We start from the raw sequence: 21664 nt of genomic DNA on the forward strand, positions 1-21664 counted from the left end.
CCATAAGAATGAAACCCCAAGAACGAAAGTGGTTTAGTTTTGTTAGTAAGATAGAGCTCTCTCTTTTTTTTTTTAAATAAAAAAAGTAACATCGGCATGTTAGCTCAATGGTGTTTCTCTTTAAGCATGAAAGCACAAGAAAGCCCCACTGTTTCTGTTGTCTGAATCAGTGGCTAAAAAAGCTGGTTATAAGCTGCTTTGGTAGAGTTCAGTGGAGGTGATTTTTTGTTTTAGTGTGAGATTTGAAATGGTTACCCTCTCCAAGAAAAAGAGGGTATGCTTGCAAAAATGTAAATGCAGAGCCAAAGCCCGGCCTCGGAGAGGAGGAGCTGGAGCCCACAGGTGCCCCCCCCCCCGGCTGGTCTCCACTGTGTGAGCAGAGAGCAGAGCTGTAAGCAGACCGCAGGCCGGGAGCCAGCAGTTAAACGCAGCAGGCGGACGGTGACCTCGGCTGGGAGAAATGAGAAGTCTCTCTGGTGGAGAGCTGTGCTGTAGTGCTCTTCAAAGACCGTTGCCTTTCCAGAAGGAGCAGAGGGCGGGTGTTCTCAGACAGGAGTGAGCAGAAGAATCAGACCAACTGCTTAAAAATTCAGATCCCCCTCTGCACACCTGCAGACCCTTGGGGCCTGAGTATCTTTATTTTATATCATCGACACAAGCGATTCTGATGCGTCTACGCCAGGAGCCACAGTGTAAAGATCCCTGGCTGGGGCACAGCATCTATGACTATAGGACACAAAGATGGTGACAACTTAAGCGACAGGACTGCATATTTCTACTTAGGGATCTGGCTTCCTTTGAACCTTTTAAAACACACTGCTTACCCATGAAATTTTTTAGGGGCTATTTAATTAAGACAGTTCCATTTTCTGGTATTCTGACCTTTTGTCAGACTGTCTGTCGTGATTTGAGATGCTCTAAATATGATCTTCATTATTTTAAAAGATTTTATTTATTTGAGAGAGAGAGAATATGAAAGGGGGAGGGGCAAAGAGAAGCAGACTCGATGCTGAGCAAGGTGCCTGATGTGGGGCTCGATCCTAGGACCCTGAGAGCATGATCTGAGCCAAATGCAGATGCTTAACTGACTGAGCCACCCAGGCACCCCTATGACCCTCATTTTAGAAGAAACGATGCTCTCTGCTGTTACACCAGTTACTTATTTTTGTTGCTGTTCCATTCTGAAAAAGTAAAATTCACGTGAAGAGAGATACCAGGACACCTGACAAAAGGTTAAAGGTCTGCCTTCTGCTCAGATCATGACCTGGGATCCAGCCCGACATCAGGCTCCCTGCTCAGTGGGAAGCCTGCTTCTCCCTCTGCCACCCCCCATCCCACTCGTGCTCTCTTTCTCTCTGAAATAAATAACATCTTTAAAAAAGAGAGATACCCAATTCCTGTTTCTCTCAGTTACTTAGAAATAAAAAAATAATCTGAGCTATAATTCAGCCTAAACTATGATGAGCCTGCCTGATGGCCACTGATTGAAATGCCTGCACAGGACCTCGAAGGAGTAATTGTTCTCCCAAGGATTCGCTACATATAATGACTGCCATTTCCCGCCTGGTTTCTGCCACTCAGGAATGCTTGTCTTTATGGGTGTCCATTCTACCCATTGTTTTACTGTGGACCCCAGAGTCTAAAGATGGGTTTTACCATAGCACGAGAACACCGTCTTGCAATATACATTTTTTTGTGATAAGAAGGAGGAGGATATGAGAGGCACAAGATTTAGTAACTGCTAGAGACAAGAGAAACCAAAAGAAAGGAGAAAAAAAGGTTATATGGGAGTTATTTTAACCATATGCACCAGATTGGCAACATTTCTTAGGTTGTTCCTGGTGGGAGAGGCAGAAAGGATAGTGCTACTGCCTTCCAAAAATTTCATATTCTGCTATTGTCTGCAGGCCAAGGTGAAAGTCAGCTCTGAAAGAATCAGCTCTAAATCTAATAAGTGGCAAAGAAACTTAGATGGTTTCATAGAAAAGTAAGTTTTTTTTAAGACAGCCTGCAAAAAAAGTGCTGACCTAAAATCAGCAATTACAGGGTAATATTCGAGATATGCAAGAAAAGTATTGAATTTTAGGACTTTTCAGAAACACAGATACAAAAATATGAAAGCATCTATTTTAAATAATTTTTTAAATTTTTTAATAAATATATAATGTAGTATTAGCCCCAGGGGTACAGGTCTGTGAGTCGCCAGGTTTACACATTTCACAGCACTCACCATAGCACATACCCTTCCCAATGTCCATAATCCCACCACCCTCTCCCTACCCCCCTCCCCCCCAGCAACCCCCAGTTTGTTTTGTGAGATTAAGAGTCTCTTATGGTGAGTCTCCCTCCCGATCCCATCTTGTTTCATTTATTCTTTTCCTACCCCCCAAACCCTCCACATTGCATCTCCACTTCCTCATATCAGGGAGATCATATGATAGTTGTCTTTTTCCGATTGACTTATGAAAATATCTGTTTTTCAAGTGGATCATCAGTATATTATCACATCACTGGGAGATTTAAACACCGACATTAAACCTTGGAGATATGTAAACATTAATTAGAGATTTCTGCTACATTGGGTCTTTGGTCTTTTGGGGGAAGGCTTTTCTTATGCTCCATCTCCCTTGGCCACCCTCCGTAGCAACGGTATAGCTGAGGCGATTGGTGAGTGGAGAGAGCAGTGGTGAGAGTAACAAGAGAGATTAATCTGGGAGGGAATTAGTGTTTTTCCTCTTGGTAATCAGAGAATTGAAAGTGCACCCCACTTCCTACGTTTCTTACGGTTGCCATAGACACTGGCCCAGGGCTGATATTCCCTTTCATCCTCACGTTCTCTCTCCCTGAGCACACACAGACTATATCCCAAGGTTGATGCTGAGCCTATGCGCTAATCACTGACTAGGAAAAGTTGGATGGCATTAATTTCAAAGGTGCAGTGGTCTGAAAGATACAATGAGGAGTTAAGAAAATGCCAACGCCATCTCTCAGCCCCCTGGTCTCTGGATGGCGGGCCCATGAGCAGCCTCTTCTGGAGGCTACAGAACGGAACCCTTAAGGGAGGAGTAGGAGAGTAAATTTAAGGCAAGGAGGTTGAAGATGTAAGGAAGTTAATTAGGGATCCATTAGAGGGATGCTAGACAAATGCTGTAACAAATCACCTCGAAAACGTCAGGGGCTAGTTTTCTCACATCCAGTCCATTGCAGATTATCGTCATTGGCTGCAACTTGACCTTGTGCAGTAGTCCCCAGATCCAGGCTCTCTTGTGGCTCTGTGAATCCCTAAAACTACAGAACCCTCCCTTTCAGGTGGGAGTAAGAGAGCAGGGAAGGTGCACATTGATTTTCAAAAACCACCTGGAAGGTGACCTAAGTCTCTTATTCCACTGGTGAGAACTAGTCACATGGCCACATCTGGATGTGTGGAGGGCTGGGGGATACAGCTCCTGGCTGGACAGCCACCTCCCAGCGACAGCGCTACCCAGTCAAAGAGAGCTGAGTGCTGGGGAGCAGCTGGCCGTCTCTACCACACAGAGGTTTGAGAGGGGACGATAGATGGGACTGAACCAGAAACTAGTAACCAAAGAAGCAGAGAACATTGTGGGAACTAGGCAAGACAGTTAACTGAAGGGAATGCCATTTCCCTGGTGGCTTTTTATAACAAAGAGGTGATGCATGATTAAATTAATTACCATTGACCTTTTGGGGCAAGACTGACTACGAAATCAGGTATGATGAGGTTTAGGAGACACCGCTGGGTGTTCAGGCAGAATGTAATCAAGAACTAGTTCCAGGGTCTCCAAAGAACTTCTTTCCTGATTATAAAAGAGAAATAACTCTTGACTTGTCCATTTCCTGAAAAAAAAACTGGCGGTTTGCAGCAGCTGGAGTGCTTAAGGCTTTGGGGGCTAGAACCGGAAATGGCCACAGTCGAACCGGAAATGGCCACAGTCTAGATGAGAGGTGTCCAACAGAAATGTCTGCAATGAGAGAAATGTTCCACGTGTGCTGCCAAACACAGCAGCCACCAGCCCCGGGAGGCTACCGGGCACTTGAATGAGACCAATATGACTGCGGACCTGAATTTTAAATTTTAATTCTGAGAAATGTACATTTATAACGAACCACTTGTGGCCAGTATCCATGTCCTGCACAGCCTGGCTCTGTGGCTGGTGGTGGGGGGGCAGCTCGTGTGTTGTCTTCACTGGCCTCGCCTTTCTCCCACCACAAGTTTACTCAGGTGGCTCTGCACAGCCAGTTCAAGCAATTTTTCCTCTTTGTCGGCCATGGTTGATTAAACCTGGGGTGAGCACTATATCAACATAAGCCAGTCAGTGTCCTCACCTAGATGCTGGGCAAATGACAGAGAATCAGTCTCTCCGTGGGTGGGTTCAGGAGCTGCGGCTGGCCATGGTTCCTGCGGGGGGATAGGGAAGGCAGAAGAGGCCAGTCTTCAGAGAGAGAGATGACTGAGGCAGACTTGAAGAAAACAATGAGATGAGGAAGCCCTAATCCTCGCTCCTGTCCCCGCCACCCTTGATCCGGAAGTATTCCTATAACAGGACTGCCGCTGGCCCTTTTGTTTGTGACACACCCCTGAATTCTTTTAATAAACTTTTCTTTAGTAGAAGCCCCTGTTACTTATAGTAAAGTAGCCTTAACTGCTAAGAAGCATTTGGGGAAAGCACTCCTTGCTTGGGGAAAGCACTAGGTAGAAAGGAGGGGTTTGGCTGCCTAGCTACACAGCTACTGGACTCCCAGCAGACCCTCCCCAGGGAGGACACCCGAGGCAGGCTCACAGCACACCCCTGAGGTCGCCACAAATCCTGATCTGCCTCTCTCTGCCTCACACACGGGACTGTCGATCCTTTCAGCTCATGCAGACCTGAACAGGCTCTGAGGGCTGAGACAATCTTCCAAACTCGCAAATGACTGATTGCTAAGCAAGAAAAGCCAGAATGCCAACTTCTTAACGACCTACCTAGTAAATAATGGTGGTATTAAAAGTCTTTAATGACCTAACCTCATTTTTTTTAAGCCTTGATTTCCTCCCATGTATCCCACTTTCTGTTGCACACAGAGGCCATGAATTTTCCCTCTATTTCTTTGCTCCCACCATTAACTTAGCCTGGAATGTCTGACCTCCATCTCCACCTATCAGTTCTACCACTATTTTAGAGACCATTTCAAAGATCATCTCCTCCCACCCTTTTGGAGTCAGCAGTCTCCCATTTCTACTTTGTGACTCCTTGAGCACACAGTCTACACTGTTTTAGAATTATTTACGAATGGCTCAGAAGTTTAATACTCCAAAACTTTCATCAGACACAATTTTTTATTAAAGCAGTCTATAATTGCATTCACTTTTCTGGTAGCTACTTCAGATCTTCATCTCACACTGAGTTTTGTAATCAATTTAGACCTTAGATGTCATACTCCTTGAGGATTTTAGCCTAGAGTATGCTGGATGTCATCGGCAGGCTGGTGAGAAAGTAGAAAGGGGGAACCACACAGTAGGGAGCACAGGAAAGTTGGAGTCACTGCAAGGGTCTGAACATTGAACAGATCTATCGAATGGAAAACTGCAGCAGATAATTCTGGATGGCTCCAACAGCTGGAGTCACTTAGCTAACCACTCTGTAGTCCAGGGGCCCATTAAACTCGAGAAAAACCTAGCCAGCAGCCAACAGGATTTGGGGAAGGAGATCCAGGCCTGACCAGCTGAGAGTGGCGTTAAAGGCATGATGGGCTTTGGGGGCTCAGCAAGCAGATGAGGAGAGTAGAAGCACTAGCTTTGGAGCCAGAAAGACTGGAGTTCCTGTGTTGGTCCCACCTGTGATGAGACTTGACACAGTAATTTTGCCTCTGAGAGCCTCAGTTTTCTTATCTATAAAAGAACAGGAAAATATTCTTTTTTTTTTTTTTTTTTCCCCCACAGAACTGGGGTTGAGATTCCCTGAAGGAGTGAATGTTTGCCTGACTCACAGCTGATAGTGAGGGTGTCTTCACCTCCCGCACAGGCCAGGGCTTGGTGGCATGCAGGTGTCGATCCAGGCTGGATTCCTGGCAGAACCTACTCAGTATAAAGATCAGAAATCAAGAAAAGAATCAAGGCTGCTAGCCAGGTATGTGGTCTAAAACAGCGGGGGTTAGAAACGCAAATAGAAAACTTGGGTCAGAAGAACCATGGCAGTTCCCATCAGCTCCTGACTCATGACTACAGATCCACTGGACACTCAACTGGGTCCTTCACATGTGATTGCTTCGTCCCACAACACCAACCTCTCGAGCCTCTCTTGGCTTCCTTATTTCCTCCAAGACCACACTGTCCCGTGGCTTCCTGCTTGTCCAACTGCTCCTGCAGGCACCTCTTTGATCCTTTTATAAATATTGGTGCTCCTTGTCATTCTGTCTGTCTTCTCACTTTGCATGTTCTCTCCCTGTGCCTTCATTCTTGTAGATTTGACTGGTTTTCAACTCTTTGCTGCTGACTCCCAGACCTGCATCTCCAGCTACTGTCACAGCACAAAACCTTCAAGTTTCCAATAGAACCTTGAGATTAATTTATATTGAACTACAGTTATCCCTTTACCCTTGTGCCTGTGTCCCCCTGCTTTTCCTGAAGAACTGGAGCCCTCAGAAATGATTACTGAGCATCTGACGTCATCGCTGTAATCAATCCCATTATATTACCAGAGTATTAAAAATTGTGGATCATGACCTATTATTAGGACTAGAATTAACTTTGAGAGTCACAACTTGCTTCTTCAAGCATAGAAGAACATAGGCGGCTCAGTCGGTTAAGCATCCAACTCTTGATTTCAGTTCAGGTCGTGATCTCACAGTTGTGAGACAGAGCCCTGTGTTGGGCTCCACGCTGGGAGCGGAGCCTGCTTGATATTCTCTCTCCTTCTCTCTGCCTTTCCCTCTCCCCCTCTTAAAAAAACAAACAAAAAGAATGGAGGAGCATAGCATGGAGTAGAAATAGCAGAATGCCTGCCTCCCTAGTAAAAGCAAGTATTAAGATTTTTTTGTTTAGTGTATGGGCATTGGTCACAATTAACATTTTAATTTTCTTATAAGCTAATAGATATATCATAGACAAAAGTTGAGTACTGACTGGATTAGGCCACTATCTTTTTCCAAGAAACCCAAATCAAACTTTAGGAGGAAAGATTTAGGCATTATCTGGGTTCAACCACAAGCTCCCGTGCTGACTAGTGTGTTTTCTTGGACAAATTACTTCACCGTTCTATTTCTCAATTTTTTAAATCTGTAAAATGGTTATAAAAATACTAACACCTGGGCGTCTCGGTTGGTTAAGCATCTGCTTTTAGCTCAGGTCATGATCCCAGGGTCCTGGGATCGAGCCCCATGGCATGGGGCTCCCTGCTCAGTTGGGGATTCTGCTTCTCCCTCTACCCCTCCTCCCTGCTTGTGCTCTCTTTCTAATAAACTAAAATCTAAAATAATAATAGTAATAATAACTTCTCATGGGCCCATTGTGAAGATTAAATGAATATAGCTATTGCCTGACATGGATGAGTGCTTTTATAGTATTAACTACTCTTAAACAATGAAAATCTAAATAATTTATCAAAGATATTAAAAGCATGGAAATACGTGAGAGATAACCACATATAGGCTTATTTTATATCGCGTGGAAATGGACAAACTCATCAGATTATTTCATGTTTTTCATGACATGACAAAGACGGAAAAGGATAGTGTCTGCCACTGTGGGATAAAGGGAACAGTCCACTCTGGCTGGAGATGAGTGGCCAGATGTGACAGTGGCTTCTGGGCAGGAGTAAATGGCAGCCTCAGGGCCTGAAGGGATCAAGAGCTCTACACTCGGCCCTTCTTGGCACAAAGTGAGCAGCTCTGGACTCTAAGCCAAGAGGTGTATGACTTCTCCATGGCCACATTACCAGTTCAGGGTGGGCCTGTGATCTAGTTTGGCCTAGAAAGCTGATGAGAAAGATTTACAGCCCATTGTGTCTTTTTCTCTCCCACCAGATAAGAGAAAGGAAGGCCACTACCCACGCTGATGCTGGCCTTAGGATGGGGGGTAGCTTCATGGAAGGCAGAGAAAGTGAACAAAGGAACCTGGTCTCTCACCGAATGGCTGAGTTGCTGAATCAACCAGCCCTGAAGGGTGCCATTTTCTGGATTCCCTGTTTAGGGAGGGATAGTGAGTGCATTTCTTATTTAAACCATTTTTGAGTTAGGATTTCAGGTACACCCAACACAAAGCATCTTAACAGATTCAGTGTCTTGCTGTATTTTACAGATTTTCAAACACTGTAATTCATGAGATCTGGACTGGGAAATGCAAAGTGTCACACGTGACTTGAGTGATCAGTGTTATGGGCCACAGAACTCAGATCATTGCTAGGGTTTATATTTGGGTTCTCGGAGGAGGATCTTCTCAGATTCTCATTAACCCTTCCACGGCAAAGATTTCCAACTAGAGACTGCTCCGTCTTTATCTCATTTAGATTCTGGTTTTCTTTTTGGTGGACTCAGTGTCCTCCCACAGGTCTGGATCACTTCAGGGCATGAACCACTGGGACCTACAGAGTCACTGTCTGTGTAAACTGGCTCCTTGGCTAGCCCAGGGGGAGCTGCCTCCTGGAAATGCCATACCCGCTGTAGAAAGACTGAAGTTCGTGAAACTCAGTAACTGGGAGGACATGGAGTCCGTGCTGTCTAGATGGCCCATGACCAACTGTGCTTCCTCTGATGACGTGACCTTCTTGAAGGTATTACAGGTGCAGGACGGTGGCAGGCGGGAAGAAGTCAGCAGGGCAGGCACAGGGGGGCATCTTCGTAAGCTGCCTTAACCTCAGCCTGCTGCCTGGCATCAAATGTTTGGGCAAGAATGGAAGCTGAATCCATGGAAGGAGCAGCTGGAGAATTCCTGAGAACCCCCTTTATCACCACCATTTGGAAGCCTCTCCTAAATGACAGAGGACAGGAGACGGGTTCTGGCCCCAGCAAAGGCCCAGCAGGTGAATGTGTGCCAGAAAAGAGCAGTGCACCGAGTTTATATCCAACACCAAAGGGCAGCTGGAACCGTTAACAATGCAATTTTGAAGCAGAATTCACACTCTCCCTTTATTTGGAGGCAACTCTGGGTGACAAATGGCGGCACACACGTTTCCAGTCCTGCAATCACTTAAGAGTTCCTCCTTCTTCTTCTCCACCAACTGAATTTATCTGGAAGCGGCCCACTAAGGCATGAGGACTCCCGGTAGCAGCTAGTTCATTCTTACACTCTCCCTACTGCCTTTGTTTTTATTTTTAGTATTAGAAACATTAAAGAGCTTCAGAGCTCTGCAGACCACTGGGCTCCCCTTAGCCCATTAACGGACACTGCTCCACTCCTGACTCAACCCCTGGAATTTAGCATCCACACAGCACCTGCCCCTGGGGAAGGGTGACCGGGATAGGACAGGTTCTGGAAAACTTCACGAGGACCTCTGAATTGCATCACTTGAAGGTACAGACAGCATGATCCTCCGCCAATCCCAAGGCCAGTTCCAAATTTTTGACCCCGTAGTGTGTGATGCTTCTTCAAGGAAAACTTGTTAAAATATTAACTTTTCAGCCAGGGAATGGCCTTTTGTGCAGTTAATGGTAATGTCAGTCCCTAGAGATGAAGACACCATTACCTTTGGGTTTGCTGCCATTCATTTTGGAAAACTTCAGGGAATTATTTACACAAGGATAAGGCTAGCTAGTAACCATCCATTGTCCTCAGAGGTTAGTTTGAGGTCACCTTAAATCTGTGACAGATGTTACCGCCTAGGATTTTAAGGATTATAGAAAACAACGAACATCGATTGAGTGCAGAGTTAGTCACAATCTACTCGCAAAAAAAAAAAAAAAACAAAGAAGAAGAAGAAAAGGTTTTCAGTAAAAGGAAATTTGGGTGGTGGCCCTCTTTTACAGTTATTTAATATGAAATTATACTATCAATTAACATTGAATTATATTATCAATTAACAGCAATGCTTTTCTAGGCCATTTTTATCCCCTAACCAGTGAATTAAAACCCATTCATATTATAAGCATGTGCAATGGGTAGATACATTACTCTTTATTTTCCACTTAGAGATATTAATCGGTGTACAAAAAACTGTATATCTTCAAAGTATACAATTTGTTTTTTTGGTTTTTTTTTTTAAAGTTTTTATTTATTTACTTGACAAAGATCACAAGTAGGCAGAGAGGCAGGCAGAGAGAGAGGAAGGGAAGCAGGCTCCCTGCTGAGCAGAGAGCCCGATGCTGGGCTCGATCCTAGGACCCTGAGATCATGACCTGAGCAGAAGGCAGAGGCTTTAACCACTGAGCCACCCAGGCATTCCCAAAGTATACAATTTGATAAGTTTTAATCTATGTTCTATGCCTTGAATGGGAGGAGACTTTTCCAATTTCCTCCAAAAGCTTCCACTGCTTTAGGAATCTCACAGCACGGGAACTTAGAAGGGCTTGTGGAGGAAGGTGCAAGAATTCAATTGTTAGATATACACAGATCCCAGCACCAGACCATAAAAGTGCATATAACGGGAACTGAAGGGCAAGGAGACGAATACCAACCCTTCTTTGTCTGTGTTCTCTTCTTGGCCAACACGGCTCAGAGGAGCGTGCCACCTCCTCCATCTGGATGGCCGCACTGGGTGGCAGCAAAGGGCCCACAAGATGACGGGGTCCCCAACAAATCCACTGGACGTTAAGGCCAGGGTTCTCAGAGGCCTAACTGGACTGTCCACACAGCGGGAGGGCTGGTATTGCTTGGAGACAGGGCTTGGTTACGAGTCAGTAAGCATGGTGCTGCCTAGTGTGCCAGACAAAATCTTCCAAAAATTGCTGCCAAGACTTGCACTCCATTTTTGTCTTAAAGGTGACCTTGACATTCTACCCATTGTGTAGTGGGCTCTACATCCCCTGGCCTTGAATAGGGGTGCACTTTTGTGGTTGTCTCATGCAAGTTGCTGTAGAAGTGAAGAGAAAGGACTTCTGAAGCAAGATCATAAAAATGTTTTTTTGTTTTTTTTTTACTTTGTTCTCTTGATATGTTCATTCATAGAACGCAGCCACTATGCTATAAGAAACACCGAGCAGCCACAAGGAGAATCTCAAACTATCTCTTCACAAATAACTTACTTACAAGGGGAAAAATAAAAACCATATAGTGAAGAAACCCAGTGGACATTACCTTAACCAAGTTAACAAACCAGTTAACATGACCTCTAATGAGGATAATAGATATTATGTGTCTCCAGACATAATGCACTTGACAAAGACACAACATCACTTCAGTGGTATTTCTGCAAAAAAAAAAAAAAAAGAAAAGGAAAAAAAAAGAAATTTAATAACAAGAGACATCAGATAAACAAAGAAAAAGATGTTCTATAAAATAACTGTTCTGTACTCAAAAATGGCAAGATAAAGAAAGATAAAACAAGGCCAAAAGACTGTTTTGAATTAAAGGAAATGAAACAGGCATTTTAACTAACAGGATATGATCCTGGATTGCATCTTAAACTGGGGCAGGGAGGGATGAGGGAATAACTATAAAAATATTATTGGGATAGTTATAGAAATTTTAACATAGATGTTGGATTAGATAATAGCATTATACAACTATTGTTACCTCCTAATTTTGATAATTCTACTTTAGTTGTGTAAGGGAATTCTTAGTCCTTAGGAAATATAGATGGGAATGTTTCCAACCTACTCTTAAATGGTTCAGAAAAAGGAAAATGTATGTGGGAATAATCGGCAAATTTGGAAGAATGGTATATAGAAGTTTCTCATTATACCCTTGCAACTATTCTGGAAGTTTAAAATGATGTCAAAATACAAAGCTCTTCCTGGACACCCCCCCCCCCCCGGCCCCAAGACAAAAAGGACATAAATGTTTAGGGGATGGGGCTCATTTGGTCACAGGCAATACTTGCTTCTAGAAGCTTCTCTGAATCCCAACAACACTTACAAGCTGGTTGTGCTTTAGGAAACAATGGGTGATCGTCAGGGAATGGGGATAAACGACGGAGGATGTCCTGGATGCTGGACAGGAATCTGGACCAGCACGGGACTCCCAGAGCAAAGCGATCAGTGTGTGCAAGCTCTTCCTTTTGTGACACCGTGTGGCAATGAGGAGCTACTGCAGACTTGAGCGCCATCTCTGTTTGCCAGGATTAACCTCTGAACTCAGTCACCTCCCACAGCTGATGAACAATTTGGGAGAAAAGACCTTAATAAGGAGACATTATGTTTCCTATTAAATATAGTGGGTGAGTTTTCAAACGACAAAGTGGGGAGAAAAGAGAAGTCACAGCGTCTGTATCCTGAGTTCATAAGGTGAGGCCAGTCCTTAGCTTTGTCAGTTCCTGTCCAACAACTGTGTCGCAGCCTAAGCAAGTGCCAAGAAAAGATGATGAAAATACAGCTGGGTAAGTTCTCACGAATGGGAAAAATGCAACCGCAAAACAAATTATGTAACAGTCCCTTGGCATAATGTTGTGTTCTTGAAAAGTTATGAGTAAACTGAATTTGTAGAATTGAAATCATATTTTCATTGCACTGAGAAGCATTTAAAAAATATTATAGAATAACATTTTAAAATGTAAAAACATAGAAACTTTCTAGGTTTGTAAGCCAAATTTTCAGTCTCTGAAAAAATCACGTTTCTATAAAGGGCAGTCTTCCTGCAAAGTTGGATGTTTAGATAGAGACTAGTGATAAGTCATGTAAGCTTGACAGCAGAAATTCTGTGTTTTAAAATAGTGGAGCACATGATAGAAAATAAATGTGTGTATAGCTATTAAGATAATTTATTGATAAGACTGGTAAGTCTCTATAACTTTTAGTTTTTTATAATGCTTTATGTATTGTCAAGACTGTTTTGGTTATGAAGTGGAAAAGATCCAAATCATCTAGTTTAAGCAAGAAACAAAACAAAAAAGGAATTTATTGGCTTAAACAGCTGGGGAGTCCAAGAGGTGGTTCAAACTCTATGGCTAGATAGAGAAGCTCAAATATTTCCTTCCTTGTCCCCCCTTCGCTCCCTCCCTCCCTTGTTTTCTTCTGTCCTTCCTCCCTTCCTATCTATCATCTATCACTGTTCTATTTTCCTCTTTATTTCTCTCACTCTTTGTACAAACAGCCTTCTCCTTAATGCCAGGGAAGACAGCCAAGCGCAGATAGACTAAGTCTCTCGATCTGCTCTATCAGCAATGTCTGGGGTAATAGTCTGGTCCAATTCGGATCACAAGCACACCCCTGGGAGGGGAGGAGGGAAGCCATGTGACTTACAACCCGTCCAGGATCCTGGCTCAAGATGGGGGACGGAGTAGTAGGTTACAAGGTGTAGTTCACTTAAAGAACCAGAAGAAAAAGGGGAAAATGTGGTACATACAAAAACCATAGCTAAAACCCCCCATGTTTGATAAAGGCAGAGTTTTATAATGTAATTCTAATGGACCTAAACATAGGTAACCATATATCAAAAGCTCTTTAAGGTAAATACTGAACAAATGTATAAAGATCCATTATAATAGATTTAAAGAAGGCACAGTTTTATAAGAGCCAGAGATTTTTTAAAATATAATGGAGATTCGGTTAAACAAATCTTACTTTATTCATGAAATAGCTTTGCCATTTATTTATATGCAAATGTATTACTGAGAGGAAAAGGTAAAACAGTATACATGGGGGCACCTGGGTGGCTCAGCGGGTTAAAGCCTCTGCATTCGGCTCAGGTCATGATCCCAGGGTCCTGGGATCGAGCCCTGCATCCGGCTCTCTGCTTGGCTGGGAGCCTGCTTCCTCCTCTCTCTCTCTCTGCCTCTCTGCCTACTTGTAATCTCTGTCAAAAAAATAAATCTTTAAAAAAAAAAACCAAAAAAAAAACAGTATACATGTATAAAACAGTATATCAACAGTTTTATTTGATATAACTATTTTTTTATAATGTATTTTCTTCCTGCTTACATAGCTTTATGTGCATTTATAAAGTAGGACAGTATATACAACAAAATGTTACAAAGGACTATTTCAGGCCAGAAAGAGATGAATGATAGATGATTTTTTTTTTGGCCTGTTTATATTTTCTTATTTTTCTACAGAACTACATGTAAAACAAAGCTTAAATTCTATATAATTCAAAGTTTTATGCATCAACTTTAGTTGCAAGTGCTAATCCCTTTCAAACTAGCATGGGGCCTGGAGGCAGTCAGTTTCACAACAGGTAGGTGTCAGGCCTCACTCCTTTACCTGGTTAATTTGAGCAAAGTGATTTGGTCAATAAGAAATTGTAACTGTGCTGGGGCACCTGGGTGGCGCAGTCGGTTAAGCCCCTGCCTTTGGCTTAGGTCATGATCTGTAGGTCCTGGGATGGAGTCCACTTCGGGCTCCCAGCTCAGCGGGGACCCTGCTTCTCCCTCTCCCTCTTCCCCTGCTGTGCTGTCTCTCTCTCTCTCTCTCTCAAATAAATAAATAAAATCTTAGAAAGAAAGAAAAAGAAAAAAAAAGAGAGAGAGGGAGAGAAAGAAAGAAAGAAAGAGAATGAAGGAAGAAAGGAATAAATTGTAACTGTGCTGACAAGAAAGGATTGTCATACATCCCAGGGACTTTATATTATGATTATTATCAATAGCACAGTTCTTTTTTCTAACATGAACACTAATCAGAAAATTATGAAGTTGTCATTAAACATCTTTGACTTGAAAAATAGAATAATCATATTACATAAATGGCTTCAACATTTTTTTTCCAGCAGAATACATTCCAAACTCTTAGGGATCAAAATTCATAAAATGCACAAAAATTCACATTATAGAAATCATTCTAGGATCATAACCACGATATTAATAAAACAGCCTTGAAAGAATAGATAATTCAGAAAGAAAGGAGGAAGGAACAAAGAGGGAAGGAAAAATTTACTAGAATTTTGCTAGGTGCCAACTAAGTTCCTAGGGCAGGCACTTTTATAATCAGAAAATTCCATCATGGTTATTTTTTAATTATTTAATATACAATTTTAATATACTGAAGTCCAATTCGCAAATTAACTTTTGGCGAATCTACAATTTTAAGTTATTTCCTATTATCTCAAAATTTTAGTAGAATAATAATTAAATGAGGAAATAAAAGCAAGGTAAATAATTAACCCAGCTTCCATTCTACCTAGCCAATGAGTGTTTGCAAGTAATGTAACAGAAAGCAGTAAGTAATTAAGGAAATAATTTAGTGGGGAAAATGTGTTTAATAGAACAAAATGAGCTAAGCTAAATTCTGATAAATCTTTATTATAAAGATGCTGAATAATTTTTCCATTGGGAGTAGCAAAAATCTTTATTGCCTGTTATAAGTACTTGGAAAGTACTTGGAAATACAGTGTAGAGGGAAACTCAGCAAAATACAAAAACTGAATTATCTATTTGGTTATTTTCTTCTTTAGTTTCTATTAGTGTCCTAATAGCTTAAAGAAAGCATCAACATAAGAGAGTTGCGGTCGGCCAGATTTCAGTCATGCAACACACAGTTTATTCTTCAGTGACATAGGACTCATTCTGTCTTTATGATTTTATTAGTCAGGGTTCTCCAGAGAAACAGAATGAAGAAGATGTGTGTATCTATAACAGAGACTTATTTTGAGAAATTAGCTCTTGTAATCATGGAGGCTGGCATGCCCCAATTTTTTTTTTCAGCTTTCCACTTCTTTAATTCTCCATAAGGCACTGCTATTATATTATCATGTATGGACATGTGTGTGTGTGTGTATGTGTGTGTGCGTGCACTCATGCAAGCACACACATGCACATGTGTTTTACAAAAGTAAAAATGCTCTCATTATCCTGTGTTTGATATACGCACCCAAATATGTAGATAGAAATTAAATAAAGGCCACAAAAACTTCCCAAGGAAGATCATGAAGAAGAAAAATCCTCTCTTCCCCTGCGTCGCACAGCTGGCCTTTGAGGCACGCCAGCTAAGAAAAAGGTATTACCCGTGCTGATGTGAAGACTGGACCTTTCCCTCTTTGGGTTGCAGCTGAATTTCTATTGGCAATCCTAGCAAAATACGTAATTTCCCATCTGTTCTAAGCATGTCTTTTCTTCAGCCTTCTTTCAAACAATACCTTCACTCTCCCATTAGATATGAGGATGTGGAGATTTGGACAATGAGGGCCTGCTTGGGTAGCAGTCTCTTTCAATGACACGTTGACTACGCAGAGAGAGGGAAGGATATGGGAGAATGGCAGGGGATAAGGGTGAGACGGAAAGAAAATGGGTCTTCTAATGGGAGCCTAGAAGAGAACAAACTTTTCATAGTTGCTTCCGGTATCTCATGAAGGCCCAGGCTGCTACCATGGTGAGGGCAAACACTGGCCCCAGCACCAGAGCTATAGGGATCCCACTCGGGTCCCCTTCACTTCGATGTCCTATAGGCCCATTCTGCACCTGTAACTTGTGTTGTACTCTTAGGGACACGGCATAACCTGCCTTACCGAGGTTACAGGGTGGGTCGCAGGCTGGAGACCTAGGGAAGAGTTGCTGCTGTATTTCAAGTCCAAAGGCCATCCGGCTAGAGACCCAGGAGGAGTCTCTATATTGCAGCTCAAGTCTGAAGGCTATCTGCTGGCAGAGTTTCCCTTGCTCAGGAGGAAGTCAGTCTTTAATGCCATTAGAAACTTCAACTGATTGGATTAGGCCCACCCACATTATGGATGGAAATCTGCTTTCCTTAGCTGACTGATTCAAATGTTAATCCCATCTAGAAACACCCTCACAGAAAGGCCCAGAATAATGTTTAACCAAATATCTGGGCACCCTGTGGCCCAATTAAGTTGACACCGAAAACTAACCAGCATTCAGAAACATCCAGAATATTGTTTGGCCATATCTCGAAGCACTATGTCCAGCCAAAGGGACACCCAAATTAACCATCACAATGACAAAAGTTAGATCTGATGCCTGAAATAAACAGTAATTTTTCTTTAGTTCCTAAACAAATGGCTTAGTTTTTCATTGAATGTAAGAAAAATTAAGTTTTATAAGTTATTTTATGAAAAGAAAGGAAGACATTCAGGATAAGAGAAAACCATCAGAGTTACTTATATCAAGAGGCTAACGTCTGAAGTGGACACTTCTGGGGTCACCAGCATTTTGACCTTCTTCTTATGTTTGGGCAGTCTGCCACTCATGCGTTATGGAAGCCAAATTCTCATCTTCTACTGAAACGACACACTTGGCTCCCATTGGTTCCTGACAGCTAGAGCATATAACCTAAGAAACATTTATTGGATGTGCCTCCTCACGGCTTTTGTATTGAAGTAAACACACAGAGAAGGCAGAGAAAATGCATGACCATGAGACAGTGGCAGCTGACTCCAAGGTCTTGAGCTGCTATCGGCGATGCTAGCAACGGACAGTTTCCAATGCCCACTGAGGAAGCAACATCGTGACCAGACCCCTCTCATGAAGATATTGAGCTATGTTTCATCATCTGTCTTACTGGTTGATTCCTGTCAATTTTTCAAGCCTGTCCTCTGGCTTTCCCACCAACTTTGTGAACCACCTATACCCTTCTAATGCATTTCTTTTTGTTTATTGTAATCAGAATTGGCAACCAAGAACCCTGACCAATGTAATCCCCTTGTCTAGGCAATTTCAAAGGAAATTGTTTTGATATATTTTATAGAGTAGCTACAGCATAAGTGGGGGTATTCTGATGCACTACAAAGCCTGGATTAATTTTAGAACATAATGGTGTGTACATTTACATCAGTCATCCAAAATCTGCAGACATATAAGACAAGATTCCCACCTGTTGTGCACTAACTTGTGTTCCCTCAAAATTCTGAAGCCCTAACTCCTAGAAATTCTAAATGCAACTGTATTTGGAGCGAGGGCCTTTAGAGAGGTGACTGAGTTAAAATGGGGCTGTTAGGGTTGGTCCTAATCCAATATGACTGGTGTCCTTACAAAAGAAGAGGATGTTAGGACTTGGACAAAACTAAAGGATGATCATGTGAGGACACAGCAAGAAGGAAGCCATCTGCAAGCCAAAGAGAGAGGCTGCAAAGAAACCAAACCTGCCAACATCTTAATCTTGGACTTCCACCCTCCAAAACTGTGAAAAAATAAATTTCTATTGTTTAAGCCATCCAGTCCATGGTATCTCGTTATGGCAGTTCTAGTAAACTAATATTACATGCCCTGAAGTATCTTACAATTTTGTAAAGAGAGAGAAGCATGAATAAGAAAAAAATACAGATGCTAAGATATAAATTGCACATGGCATGGTGGAGGATTAAAGAGAGAGGGAAGAAGGGCTAGGAAAACGCTATGTGAATTTAGATATTATTTGTCTTATTTTTAAGCAGAATCTTTTCTTGAGCAAACCCTATATAAATACTGGTTGCTTAAGCTTAAGAAAAATGAAAATATGTTTGGCTAATTAATATGCCATCACAAATGGGGGTGCCTGGGTGGCTCAGTGGATTAAGCCACTGCCTTCGGCACAGGTCATGATCTCAGGGTCCTGGGATCGAGTCCCGCATCGGGCTCTCTGCTAGGCAGGGAGCCTGCATCCCTCTCTCTCTCTCTGCCTGCTTCTCTGCCTACTTGTGATCTCTCTCTGTCAAATAAATAAATAAAATCTTTAAAAAAAATATGCCATCATAAATGAAATGCAATAAGAGCAAATTATAAAGCAACCAATGGAGGGAAAAGAAGGAAAAAAATATCCAAAACACCAAAAACCAAGCCTTAACATCCTATTTTTAAAGTTCTGTCTGATGAATTTTTTTAACATATCAATATACCAACAAATGTAAATATGTATTATATCAACAGATAAACTATAAATCTAGTATCAACTTACTCCTGTAAAGCAAGGGGGCAAAATCTGATACTAGGCCATCAGCTGTGAACATCCTATGAAGCAAATCTGCCACTAGGTCAACTAAGACCAGAATTTATAGGGATAGTTTAATGCTTCAGAAAATGAGACTTCACTGTAGAGAAAAGGAAAGCACTAAACAATGCAGTCTCTGCCATTATGCCCACTCAGGTGGAGGTCCCTGCAATGTTAAGGGAAGTGTGGTAATCTCTTGGGGCACGGCAATGTAAAATTTGGATGAAAAAGGTCATAGGTCCACTATAGCTCAATGGAACTAGAAAAAAGGGAAAAAAAAGGTCAGTTAAGAAAAGAGCAAGAGAAGGTGAAGAGAAAGTCAGTTGGCATAATCTAACCTTCACTGCTCCTACATAATATCTGTTCTAGATTGTTAGCATTCCCTGTCCAGGTTCATAGGAAAAAAGATACTGAATTTTCAATAATTTGTGGTTCTATTTAAGTGCTTTTGTTTAATACCTCAACTTCTTTGTATTCACATCAGCACAAATGGGATAAAAGTGTATCAGTTTTCCTCTGCTAACTACCAATCGGATGCAGTTTCTCAATTAAATCCATCTGGAGCTAATATGCAGTTTTCTAGGAATTTTCACATTTCTCCCTCAAGATGGCAAAGAAGAATCTAGAATTCACCCTAAGCTGGATATATCTGTGGGTTCACGGTGAAAGGAAACATTTCTCAGTGCTAACAACACTTCATATTGGTCACAAACTCTGGAGCCATGGAGGTTTTATCCCCTCTTGCAAGCTAATTAAGTTAATTCATTAGTTTCACGGACTCTGGCTACCTCAGGAGATTCTTGGATTGGACCCAAAGTACTTCACTTCCCACAGCACGGTAAGCTGTATGAGCATCAAGTTGCATGAGCTGCAACATCAACTGGTGTCTGTTGCTTTTGCCCGCTAAGTCCCAGAAAGAACACATAATGGACCCAGAGGACAATGTGCACACACAGTGGGTTGTACAGCAAAAGAGAAACCCAGGACTAACGGCCCAGATTTCTTAGCAGGCAACCAGAAGCCAGTCTCTCCTACCCTGAGAGTGACTAGTTAGTACTGACACATTAGATAGGATATGGTCACCATCCTGGTTAGGCATCCATTGCAACGAGCTTTAGAAACTGCGCAGTCTCAGGAGACAGAGAAGCCTTGCCATCTAGCATATTCAGCAAGAATGTCCACGTGGGACACTCGCCAAGAACATGCAGGGGCAGCCCCTTCTAACAATCCGCCCCACGAATTCTTCACAGAACTGACATTTTCACATGAATATACAACCCTGTTGACCACTCTGATTAATCTGACTGGCAGAGGCTTCCTTCAATTTGTCTCATACAGCATTTAATTAAGGCCCTGTCACCAATAGCCAAGTGGCAGGATGAGACTAATCTGTCATATTGACCTCAATCATGTCCCTAGGTTCCTGGAATCTCGTATACCATCAGCATTTACCTTAGAAGGCCACTGGCTTTCTCCTTATGGCTCTGATTTGACCTTCCTGTCTGCTCTGGGGCATTAATCCAAGTTCAGCTGATGTATTGAGGATGGTCCAAAATCTGCCTTCTAGAGCAATTCTAGTATCTAGAACAACTCAGGCCAGTGAGTTGAGGCAGATCTGCCTTCTAAGGCTCAGGTGGCATCACTGATCACTCTAGCTAAACTCAGGGACAGATTTCTTACCATCTTTTCTGACTAACTGACTCATATCATCAGGATAACAGAGTGCATGTAAATAAGTCCATTCTTCCTCTGGGGAGTTCCTCCAAGTAACGAAGGGTGGCTCTGTTTTAGAGAGATCTCCGCTGTCACCTGGAGCCTACGCAATCTATTAGAGTGTCCCTAAGTACCTGAAAATCTCTTATGACTACTGCTAGGGTACAAGTTACTGTGATCTTGGAAGCAGTAAAATTAATGTCTGGCTTCCATACCGTTAAGAACAGTCCTGGGAGTGAACAGGGTATCCCCAGAAAGAAAGTGTTGATTACAGTTTTGGGGGATCTCTAGCGAGATCACTCTACGTCTCAAAGGACAGGTCAGGTTGACAGTGTCTCTGACATGGTGAAGAAGTACCCCTCGCCAGCAGGAAAGTTATACAAGAAAGATACTGTCTAGCTATCTGTCTGTAAACCTACTTCCTGGTTGGTGCTCCTGGATGGTGCAGTCAGTTTAGCGTCTGACTCCTGGTTTTATCTCAGGTCATGATTTCAGGGTTGTAAGATTGAGCCCCACATCTCTGGAGTCTGCTTGAGATTCTCTCTCCCTCTCCCACTGCCCCTTTCCCCCCATAAAATAAATAAATCTTTAAAAACAACAACAGCAGCAACAACTCTATTTCCTGGTATTCAGCCTGAAATCCCTTGTTTCCTCCTCATTAACAGGCAATACACTGAAGGGCCATTTAATTCCCAGTTGATTATACAACCTGGTCAGATGTTTGCCACCAGTTCCCATAGACTTCCCTCAACTTCCATTGGTTGACAAGGCTCTTATCTTTCCATGTTTAGAATGTTATGTCTTTCTCAGCATCCTAACCTCATCACCAAAAACTAAAGAAATGAGAAGGGTCTGAGATTTTATCCCATTTGCAAGCTAACGAGCTAGCCAACCAGTTTCACAGATGCTAGTATAAGACACAAGACTCCTGTGCTAAAGACAAAGATAATTTATTATTCACAACCATAGCAGTGACCAGAGTATAAGTATTATTTTTTTGTGCTGCCAAGCCTCAGTT

At 42.4% G+C, this 21664-nt stretch overlaps 1 protein-coding gene across 1 annotated transcript in view; it reads right to left on the reverse strand.

Moving 5' to 3' along the window:
- LOC123942092 (ATP synthase subunit d, mitochondrial-like) overlaps positions 1–12194 on the reverse strand; it is a 35620-nt gene extending 23426 nt beyond the window's left edge. Inside the window, exon 1 of the mRNA XM_046006043.1 lies at positions 12005–12194. Within this exon, the coding sequence (XP_045861999.1) occupies positions 12005–12194 (190 nt within the window). The remainder of the gene's footprint in view (positions 1–12004) is intronic.
- Positions 12195–21664: the final 9470 nt, after the last annotated feature.

The sequence above is a fragment of the Meles meles genome, chromosome 5, assembly GCF_922984935.1.
Source record: "Meles meles chromosome 5, mMelMel3.1 paternal haplotype, whole genome shotgun sequence".
In the NCBI taxonomy this organism is placed as follows: domain Eukaryota; kingdom Metazoa; phylum Chordata; class Mammalia; order Carnivora; family Mustelidae; genus Meles; species Meles meles.